General features: G+C 41.2%; 1 protein-coding gene across 7 annotated transcripts in view; it reads right to left on the reverse strand.

Moving 5' to 3' along the window:
• VTI1A (vesicle transport through interaction with t-SNAREs 1A) overlaps positions 1-12007 on the reverse strand; it is a 668116-nt gene that overhangs the window by 646881 nt on the left and 9228 nt on the right. For all 7 annotated transcript variants that reach the window (XM_077455037.1, XM_077455033.1, XM_077455038.1 and 4 more), the window contains exon 3: positions 10276-10386. In XM_077455037.1, the coding sequence (XP_077311163.1) occupies positions 10276-10386 (111 nt within the window). The remainder of the gene's footprint in view (positions 1-10275; positions 10387-12007) is intronic.

The following is a 12007-nucleotide window of genomic DNA, read 5'->3' on the forward strand; positions in this document are numbered from 1 at the left end:
AAGTGCAAAGGTGCTCAATGAGAGATATGGTTGAAAGAGGCAATGTTCAACGGTCAATAATAAAAGTATATCAAACACTCAAATGATTCTTCGTAGAACAGTGATAGGAAATATATCCATAGGAAATCGTATACCCTGCAACTTCCTCGGATAAAAAAATAAAAGCCTATCAATAAGACAATAAAAGTTTATCAAACGCTCAAAATATTCTTCGCAGAACAGTGATAGGAAATATATTCATATGGTGTGCACATGAAGTGAAAAAACTGTGCTCAAAAAGAAGGTGCACTACTATTGCAATAAATCCTGAAGGAATAGGTAAAATCCTAAAAAGGCATATAAAAAAAGTTTCCTCCATATAGGTATATGCTGCAAGTTCTTATAGGTGAAAGCAAAAAAGATAAGTAGTGTCCATATAAGGTTCAAGGTAGATAAGTGGCTGTATATTAGGAGTGTCAACATAAAATGACGGTGCTGGTGACAATCCTCTGGCATAAAGTGCTGATGATCGGTGACTTCCTGGTTCCGCTGTAGAGTAATTTATAGATGTACCCTTACCTTACCGCTATAAGGTAACAGCATGTGGGTATATTTCAGTGTTCCTTGGTAGCCTCCCAGTATGGAGTATCCGGCTACACTGGTGTGTGTCTCTAGTCTGGAATCAGAGTCCTCCTATTATCCCTGGTGTGTCCGCATCCAATGAACCTCACAATGTGGCATGGGGGGGGGGATGTAAAAAGGGATGCACAATAGTATATTTATTTTTTTTTCCTTAAACAAAAAGTTGTGAATTTGTAAGATTGTTCTAACACATAGCATGTATATAGCAAAAATTACCCCCCAAAACACATTCTGCTACTCCTCCCGAGTATGGTGATACCACATGAGACGTTTCCACAGCCTGGCCACATACAGAAGCCCAACATGTAGGGGGCACCGTCAGGTGTTATAGGAGCATACATTACTCATATACTGTAATTTTTGAAGGCCCTGGAGCACCAGGACAATGTAAATGCCCACAAAATGACTCCATTCTGGAAAGCAAAACACCCCAACGTATATTCTATGAGGCATGGGCTGGAGACAGGTACGTGAACAGACAGACATCATTTGACGCCTTCCCTGGAGGGAGAGAGTGTTCCTGCCAGCTTCATTTTACTATGGCCCAGTATTGAACTGGTTAAACCTGAGCTCCAGTAACATCTTCATTTAAATATTTTCCCGAATTGCCACAAAACTCATAAAATCAATTTTGTGTGCCCCAAATTACCTTGTAAAATTAGCAGTGGCATCATCACTGTGCTATACATAGCCTGCGCAGAGAGCAGAGATGTGTGGGGGCAGCAGGCTCCACCCACTACACGCTGCCTGCTGAAAACTACAGGAAGGGGCGGAGAAAAGACCAGTCACCCTGCACAAGGAGAGAGAACAGCAGTGATCCTTTATTACAGGAAAAGTTTCAGGGCCAGTATACAGCACATGCAGTACATTTTCTTTCTGCATCAAAACCGCATGGAAAGTAGGGGGTCAGTTTCAGGGCTTTTCAGTTTCAGAAAAAAAAAAAAAAAAAAAGGAAAATGTGCTGCATTTTTCCTGCACTGGAATGCTGTAAAACACATCAACAATACACCGGACACGAGTACAGTGATAAAAAAAAAACTGCATCTGGAAATGCATCAAAAATGCACTGGAACACATCAAAAACGTACATGTAGAAACGCATCCGGAACAGATCTAGAGTGCATTTTTTCTGGTGTGAACCGTCCCTGAAAAAAACAAGAAAAAAAAAAAAGGCATCTGAAATGCATCCGGAAATGCATTGAAAATGCATTAAAAAAAAACACCAAAATGCATCAAAAACATGCATGCAGAAACACATCCAGAATCTGGAGGATCTGGAGCGCATTTTTGTGGTGTGAACCAACCCCCACACTGGATTACTGCACAGATCTGGAAGAAAGACACAAAAGCACACCGAGATTCCAGGAAGAATATCTGAGCTCCATCTCAATCCAGCTATAGGCCAGAGAGAGCCGAGGCTTTTTCCGCTCTCCCCCTCCTCACTTTCTCAGACACAGCAGTGAAAGCTATTGGCTCCTTCTGCTGTCAATCAAAGCCAGTGAGGAGAGAGCAGGAGTGGGGCCGGATCCTGTTCTGTTCTGTGTGTCTTATTAGGCACACAGAGCTGACTTGGGAACGAGCACACACGAGTGCAAGCAGCTTCCTATGGGGCCGCTCTGCAGGAAGGAGGAGCCAGGAGTGCCGGTGAGGGAGCTGAGAAGAGAAGGATCGGGGCTGCTCTGTGCAAAACCACTGCAAAGAGCAGGTAAGTATAACATGCTTCTTATTTTAATAAGAAAAAAAAAAACAAAAAACCTTTAATATCACTTTAAAATAATAGCTTGTGTGCCAGTCAACTATAAAAAATAAACACACACACACACACACACACACACACACACACACACACACACACACACACACACACACAGCAGTAAAAACTTGTGGTTGAGCCACGCTTTCACCAACCACTACCCCCCTTTAGTTGCAGAGGCTGCAGCCAGTGGGTGTATATATGCCACGCTGTTTTGCACCTGAAGCAGGATTATACCCTCTGTCACCTTTGGTGGGCTAAGCCCAACAAACATGGCCATTTCAAATGAATGGGGTGACTTTACAAGCACCCTGCAATTGTGTGCATGTTGGTTATACTCACTGTGGAACCTAAGGGGTTTATCCTCTGCATCATATAAAAAGGCTGTTTGAACCTTTCTTCTCTGATCCTCCCCTTCTTCCACTGTCACCAATCCATCTCCTGATAGAACAGAGCCCTAGGAGGCACTCTGCACATGCACAGTTTGGTGTGTATTGCTATGTTGTTTTTTTGGGAGGGTGCATGTGATCAGCACAGGGCCAATCAGCACTGTCCAGACAGAGGGTCAGGGGTCATGCAGCCTCATGGGACAGTCTAAATTACTAGGCTGTGACTTGTCATGCAACCTTATGTTTCCAAAGTAGCACTAGTGGAAATGGAGCCCAAGTCTCTTCTGCCAGAAAATATATTTTACTTGACTGCAAGTACATTTTCTGTACACTGACTGACACATGCCGAGCACAGTGTACAGTCCTGGCCTATGCCCATCATCTGTAAGATGCCAAGAATGGATTCGGGAGCCAAGATAATGCAACTTCAGCATACATGTACAGCATTTATATATCAGTATGGCTGCAGAGAGAAAATACTGGACCAAGAAGAAGATGGCAGAGGTGACAGCTGAGTAGAGGCGGGCAGCTTGGATCTACTATTGGCAGAATAGAGCACATCCACAGGTAAAATGTGCCATAATATGCAAATACTGTATGTGGACATACTTGTCCATTATAGAAAATCCTGTCTGGGCAACCCCCCAGGTAAACTTTGCTTTAGCAGTTTTAAAAAGGCTTCTTGAAGCTTTCGGGAAGCCTTATAAGTATCTGCTGAGCAGGATGCCCTTCAGACTAATGTTTACAGGCTGGCGTGTGTGATTTATAGGCATTATGTTATGACGACAAATACAGACCATCAGTTAAATATTTATCCACTAGATGGCACTACATGTGCAAAAATTGTATCTTTCAAAGCTCATATGAATAGAACATCTCATGCAAACAATTGGGGCCCAATATATTACAAAGCACTGTACCTTGTTTCCAGGGTAATGTCCTTGGCACACCTGTTGGCTTCTACTAGCACCCCACAGATCTGCCTGATATACTCCCATACTGTTTACCTTCCCTTGTCCATAATAGCTTACAAGACGCAGCAGAACTTTGAAAGGCCCTTCTCAGCAGCACAGCAAAAATGCTTCACTTTGAAAATACCAACGCATGCGCAGTACACTCTCTCTCTCTCTCTCTCTCTCTCTCTCTTCATATCCCAGCACTGTGTATGAGCCAGGGAAACACACATGCTTTGCATGTGCCCTCTTTTGAAAAAGGGATGTGAGCTGCTGAAAATAAGCATCCAAGCCCTGCTGTCCCAGAAGTTATTATGACACACCTATATACATTCACACGTGACAGATACATAAGGACAGGTGTACAGCTCCAAAACGCCGACAGTGTGCATTCACCCACCCATAAAAACCCAGGTGTGGGCAAGTCTGTACAGCCGCTGTGTCTCCACTTACTAACATAGGCTGCCTGCACAAAGCTATACGCTTCTCTGGACACACAAACAAAATGCTCTTGCATGATGTACAGGCCTCAGTGCCGGTGTGAATGAGTCCCAACCTTGGACACAAAGTGGCACAGGACATTAAAGTGCTGTCAAGAGAGCACCGATGTTAGATTTTGATCCCAACTTGGCATAAGCATCTATTGTGCTTAGATATTAAAAGAGAAGTAGGGCCAAAGTACTTTTGGCTGTACTTCTCCTGGGGATCACAGAAGTGTACTTCACTCAGCACTCTTGTGACCTGTTTTCAGCCAACAGTGGGCTAAAGTCCGTTGACGTCTCTCAGCCAGTCCTGGCTCAGGACTGATCCCGATTTTAAAGTCAGGATCCACCCAGATGCCTGGACCGGCAGCTAGATCAGCCTCTCAGGGAGACAATTCCACCACCCTGCATAGCTTGGCACTTCAGTGAGCACTGGAGGGGCAGAGCAGAGAGAGACAATTGAAAGTGACCAGTTCTCTGCTCATTGAAGACCAATAACCGAGCAATGAGAGGTCTTTGATATCCCAGTTCTCGGTCTTAGAGGTAGTGGGGGACAGATGCAGTATTGAACCTATGCCGCATCCACCTAGGCAAGTATAAATGTTTTTTTGCATTCCTAAAATTCTTTTAAATAACCTGAGCTCATAACCATATGAACAAGTGTTAATTACTGGTTCACCATCCAGCTCATCCAAAATTGATATTTCAGATTTTAGTCAATGATGGAGCCCCAAAAGGTTTTAATACATCCTCTCAATAAATAAATAAATTGCGGCGCTCACCATAAAAGAATAACTAATCAATAGTAAACTGAAAAATATATATAGAAAGTGCAATGAGTGTGAATCACCTCACAAAGTGCAAATAGTGCAATTAAATAAATGCAATTAAATAAATACAATTCAGGTAATTGCTGCAATAATCAATGTGCTCATATAATATATATATGCCCAAAAAGAAAAATGCAAAATCAGAGGGCATAAACAATGTGCAAAAAACAATATTAAAAGACACAGTGAATCTGTAAATCATAAATGTTCATAAATTCCCGTTCGTGCAGATGCTTTGTGAGCTATAAACAAAGTCCATGCATAAAAGTGCCTTCCGCAGTGTATACTAATCCAGTGATTCAATTCAGTGCCAAGCCAGTGCACCACCTGTTTCCCCAGCCTCTCACCTCCAATACTTGATACAGAAGCACAATTTAAAAGCCAGAGCTATTTCCTCCACAATCATCCAGTGGTTAGTATCCAGCTGACTTTTTCTTTCCCTGGTTCTCCACCTCTCACATAAGTAAAGAACAGAAGGACAAGGGGGCTCTCATGTGTAGTATCCAAATAAAGCGATTTTAATAACAAACAATAGTAACTTACAGTTCAGTAAATGACAACGAGTAGATGTAGCAACAATCCGAACTTCCGGTCTCGGCCGCGACCGGAAGTAGCAAGTGCAATACCACAGCTCATTCCCTATAGGGAAGGAGCTGTGGTATTGCACTTGCTACTTCCGGTCGCGGCCGAGACCGGAAGTTCGGATTGTTGCTACATCTACTCGTTGTCATTTACTGAACTGTAAGTTACTATTGTTTGTTATTAAAATCGCTTTATTTGGATACTACACATGAGAGCCCCCTTGTCCTTCTGTTCTTTACTTATGTGAGAGGTGGAGAACCAGGGAAAGAAAAAGTCAGCTGGATACTAACCACTGGATGATTGTGGAGGAAATAGCTCTGGCTTTTAAATTGTGCTTCTGTATCAAGTATTGGAGGTGAGAGGCTGGGGAAACAGGTGGTGCACTGGCTTGGCACTGAATTGAATCACTGGATTAGTATACACTGCGGAAGGCACTTTTATGCATGGACTTTGTTTATAGCTCACAAAGCATCTGCACGAACGGGAATTTATGAACATTTATGATTTACAGATTCACTGTGTCTTTTAATATTGTTTTTTGCACATTGTTTATGCCCTCTGATTTTGCATTTTTCTTTTTGGGCATATATATATTATATGAGCACATTGATTATTGCAGCAATTACCTGAATTGTATTTATTTAATTGCATTTATTTAATTGCACTATTTGCACTTTGTGAGGTGATTCACACTCATTGCACTTTCTATATATATTTTTCAGTTTACTATTGATTAGTTATTCTTTTATGGTGAGCGCCGCAATTTATTTATTTATTGTTTCACTAGTAGTGTGGAGATCACTATTCTTGCAGGCTGCTTCCACACTTTAATATGATTTAAAATTTTTTTTTTCTTTTTGGTTTGTTACACTTAGATTAGTAAGGTGAAGCGCACTAGTACCCTCTAATATATATTAATACATCCTCTCAAGCTCTCTGGGCTGAGTTACTGGTTGTGTAAACCTGCTGTGGCCATTATAAAGGGCTCCCAGCATCCCTGTGCTGAGCTCCCAGGGCTGTACATCTGATGTGCCCATCACATTACCAAAAGAATAACCATATGAAGAAGTGTTTTACTGCTTCAAGGGCCAAATTCGATACTTATTTTATATTTTTAGTGGATGCTGGAGAATTAGACCCCTGAAAAATTGCTTACATCTCTTCAAGATCATTGCGCTCAGTTCCCGGTTCTGTACACTAGCTGGGCCCATTATTAGGGGTTCCCACCATCCTTGTGCTCAGTTCCCAGGTCTGTACACCTGCTGCGCCCATTTTGAGGGGTTCCCACCACCCTACATAAAACAGCAGATAGCACCAATAGATTACAGCTCAAAAGAACAATTTAATTCAATAACAAAGTTTTATGGAGCCACAGATCACAGAGATTTCTCATTGACACAAACCTAAATCTCCAATTAAAACAACTAAACGCTAACTAGTATTATAAGAGGATAAAAGGTCCCAGAAGGTTTTGGTGCCTGTTGTTACCTGACTTTCTGCAAGTCCAAGTGCCTAGTCACAGCCCATAACCCAAAGAATGTGACTTTCAATGGAGAACTAGCAATCCATTATGTGATGTGGAGGGGGAAGTGTCAAAGCTCTGAGATGAGGAAATCGGCATTTGCCTACTGCATGCTCCCTGGGTTAGGGTCTCACGAGGCACACGTACTATATGGCCAAATGTATGAGAACACCTGACCATCACGTCTACCTAGCGGGCCAAAAGTATGTACCCAACCCCCTCCAAATTAGTTCAGGTGTTTACAGTGAAAGAGCCTATTGATACCACAGCACACAAAAGCATTTTAGACAATTGTTCCCTTTCAAACATGTGGGAACAGTTTGGAGAAGGCCCTTTTCTGTTCAATAATGACCATACCCTGTGTACAAAGCTAGCTCCATTAAGGCATGGTTTTACCAGCTTGGTGTGGAGGAACTCAAGTGGCCTGCACAGATCCCTGATCTCAACCCTACTATCATTTTAATTCATCATTTGGGATGAATTAGAGCACTGACTGTGAACCAGATCTTCTCATTCAACGTCAGTACCTGACCTCACAGACACTCCAAAATCTTTCCCACAAGCATGAAGAATGGTATAGAACCAAAAATAGGAGGGGAAACGCTATATTAATGGCCATGGTTTTGGAACTGGATGTCCAGGAAGCTTATATCAGTGTGATGGTCCGGTGTCCACAAACCTTTGGCCACATGCTGAAAAGATTTCAAAGAAACTACAGTATGCAAATTAGTATTTCTAAAGAGATTTGACAGAAAACCTTCCCTTTTACTTTCAGAATCAACATTTTTTAGGGGATACTAAAATACTAACATAAAGGCGGGCTATTGATTGCAACCAAGGTTTGCACACACAAAAAGGTATTTTTCATAACAAATTCATTCAAGACCATGTTGCAATAAATGAAAACACCCCAATAAAAGTCTTAGACGCAAACAGTGTTCATTTTGTCAACTAAATGAATACTATTTTAGTTGACTAAAATACGACTAAAACTAAAATGGCATTTTAGTCAAAAGAATAAATCTAAATTGAAATTTGACTTAAAAAACACTGGTCTGTAGTGCATGTTCATGCCTCAATACCTTAAATAACATATGAGATTTTTCACTCCAGCAGTATATAATGAGTTTGAAAATTGTAGGGAAATGTTAACTAATGCGTTACAATTTAATTACACCCATTTGATTTTAGACAATTAAAATGAGTTTTAGTCGACTAAAATGTACTGGAGATTTCGTCGACTAAATACGACTAAAACTAAAACAATTGCAGAAGACTAAAATGGGACTAAAACTAAAATGCCATTTTAGTCCTAAGACTAAAACTAAATCGAAATTTCCAGCCAAAATTAACACTGGAAGCAAAGATACATTTTAGACAACAAAATCCTAATGAACAAGGAATTCAACTAAAGGTGAGTCTAATTATTCATTAAACAGGTGTCCAGCAGACAGTTGATTTGAAAAGTGTGTTACTTAACGAAGAGAACTCCTTCTCATTTTATGCGGTCAGTAATGGCACCACATGGAAGAGAAATGTCACAAGGCCTGAGAAAGAAAATCATTTCTTTACACAAGAAAGGTGAAGGCTACAAGAAGATCAGCAAAGCTTTACTTCAAAACTGTATTGCGTCGCAAAGATGAGGAGTAGAAAAATGCATGGTGCCTACAGTGAAACATGGTGGTGGCAGTGTCCTTCTGTGGGGCTGCATGAGTTCTGCTGGTGTCGGAGAGCTGCATTTCATTGATGGTATCATGAATTCACAGATGTACTGCTCTATATTGAAAGAGAAGATGCTACCATCATTCCATGCCCTTGGTCGTCATGCACTTTTCCAACATGACAATGATCCAAAACACACATCTAAGGCCACTGTTGCATTTCTGAAGAACAGGGTGAAAGTGATTCCGTGACCAAGTAGGTCTCCTGATCTGAATCCAATCGAACACCTATGGGGAATTCTGGAGAGACGAGTTGAGCATCACTCTCCATTCAAGAGCCATGCTCTAAAAGAGGTCATTCTTGAAGAATGGAAAAAGATATTTGTTGCAATATGATGCCAACTTGTTCATTCCATGCCTAGAAGACTTGGTGCTGTCCTTACAAATCATGGAGGTCATACAAAACACGAGATGTAGTAGTTTTTGTTGTGGGGTGTATTCATCAACTAATTTGAGTAAAACTAAAGATTTTGTAATCCAAGTTATATTATTAACCTTACTTTCATGTAATGAGCTAAACAATGTTCTATAAAAATCAGTGTTGTCAAAATTTTGAAAATTGTTTTATTAATTAAAATCTTACTGTGACAAACCTAGCCGGAACAGAGGCTGTCGGAGGAGACAGAATGCGAGCCTGTTGCCTTGCGATTTTGAGCCCTCGCATTTGGGGGAACGGTGCCCTTTGTGAGCTGTATGCCTGGGGACCCCTGAGGTGGTGTTACTTGGATTCAGATCCATGTCCCCCCCAAGACACACAGACTCTGGATATGTATTTGCCATATTAGCAATAGAAAGAATCACGCTGTTGGGACACAAACTGTTAGATGCTAATGTCATCAACTCCAGCCACCTGTCTGTTGTGTAAATGAGTCTAGTCTGGCTTGTAAGATTATTCAACACATTGTTATTTGTGCTAATTAACCCTGTGTTTATGTGTATGGTAATGTGTATTGAATAGTCAGTGAGCTAGGAGACAAAGTCTTACCCTGAAAAGTCCTATCTCTCAGACAACTAGTCTGGGTCAATGATTAGATAATTAGCTCATGCTAATTAGGTTAGGTTTTAGTCTTGTACTGTATTATAAATACTTGTCATTTTGGTTCTAATAAATCAGTCCATGTTGAGCAGCTAAGCAAGTGTTGTCTTGTTTTGTTCTTTGGGGAGCGGTTGGAATATCTGATATCTATATTCACGACTTAGGAAGCGGTATACTGACGGAAGCACTCAATCGGAGTGTGGGATCGGGTTCCGTCACACTTACTTTTCAAAAGAGGTATACTTATTTATGCTGAGCACTGTATATCCCACTTTGTGGTGCCTTTTTACCTTCATTCTGCCATACAAGTGCTAGTGACAGGTTTGTCTTCACAAACAATGGTCATATCTGTGGAACAAAAAAGTCAATAACATGACAACACTCACAAAGTCAGCCTCCAGTTTGCTCATCTCCTGTTTGTAGCTCCTCATACGGTTGCTGTACATCCCGCGGCTCTGAGCTGGGATCTCCCGAACTTCCAGATCCATCTGTTCTAGCTGAAAAACGGCAACAGTGAGTGGGGCAATTAAAGGAAACAAAGCACATGCTACTAACAATAATTGAAGCCTATAAATATAATAAAATAATCAACTTGTAAAGAACTACAAGTAACAGCAGCTGAGCATGCTGTGCTGTGTAGTTACTCTAAAGATAGTTTTAAATGAACCTTTTTTAATCAGCATGATCTAATTCAAAACAGAGAAAGAACGTCAAGGAAAAAAATAAATAATTAGAAATAAACATAAAAAGGGTTTATTTTTTGTTTTTTAGATTCATACTTACCTAGGTGGATTCAGCATCGGTCCCCCGGAGAACGCTCGGTTCTGAGAGCTCCTGAGCAGAGAGCTGCAGACTGTCAGTCACTGGCTCTCTTCTCTACCCCCTCCTCGCTCACTGGGGCACTAGGCTGTGGAGGGGGCCACCAGCTCAGGCTCTCATTGGCCCGCTGAGCCAGGTGTCGGTCCAGGGATATGGGGGATCCCAACTCCGTGATCGTGATGACATGGAGCCTGGACCGACTTCTGTAACGTAAGCAGAGAGAGGACTTTAGTCCGCTCTCTGCTGAAAAAGGGAATTGCACTCCTGTGATCCATAGGAGATGAGCTTTGGCTGTACGTCTACTTTAAGCCATTAAAAAGATTAAACAAAAACATTCAGTCTGCACCTTTCTTATCATATTTAATCCCTATATTATTTAATCATATCATACTTCAATCCCTAAATAATAATAATAAAAAAAACCCTATTGGTCTATTCTGTCATAAGTGCTTCCCCTTGACTGTCAAAATTATTGCAACTCAAGTCTCAACAACTTCGAAAAAAGGTTCCTGTACAATTTCTGTGCGACTTACGTTGACAACTGTTAAATGAAGTTGCAAAGATGTCACCAAGCCGCACATGAAATCGCACTGACAGTCGACTTCAAAGCTGCACTGGTGGAAACCAGGGTTTAACGTGCCTGGAGCCGTGTGTGCACAGCTCAGCACACATTTATGGTACAGTTCTGTGCCGTGATGCAGAATATATATATAGTCCAGGCAGCAATAAATATCGTAAAATACCAATAATATGGGTGGAGGATGATCCATAAAATGTCACTGGTCTGTGGTTAAGGAGGTACAATAAAAGGGATGAACGGGACCACCTGTGGCTACTGTCCTCAGAGTTGTGACTGGTGTTCCGTCAGGTTAGACGACCCGTCAGATTATGTAGCGGAAGTGACGTTCCGTCGTGGCCATTTTGTTACACCCTGCATTTGTCCACAGTAAGCCTACGGTCAGAAGGCGGCAAGCGGACATCTTTTTACACCCACTGGAGTTCTGCATTTCACACTTATTTTTAACAGTAAACTGAGCTTATATACAGTATTTAGAAGTCCAAGACACTGTTTCGATGCTGAAATTTAAATTATTTTTTTTAAAGCCTCCTGATCTGACAGGTTTTACTAATCTGACAGAAAAAAAAAAAATAATAATAATTACGGAGTTTAAATTTCACTTTAATGTAATACTGTGAAAGATTACATGTTGCCTTAAAGGTGTGTTTACATCAGTGCGTTGCAGTAACTGGTTTAAATTTTTTATTTTTTTAACCACAAGGCACAGCAATGCATATACC

The sequence above is a fragment of the Lithobates pipiens genome, unplaced genomic scaffold (assembly GCF_037356315.1).
Source record: "Lithobates pipiens isolate NorthernLeopardFrog02 unplaced genomic scaffold, aLitPip1_a1.2 Scaffold_25, whole genome shotgun sequence".
Classification (NCBI taxonomy): domain Eukaryota; kingdom Metazoa; phylum Chordata; class Amphibia; order Anura; family Ranidae; genus Lithobates; species Lithobates pipiens.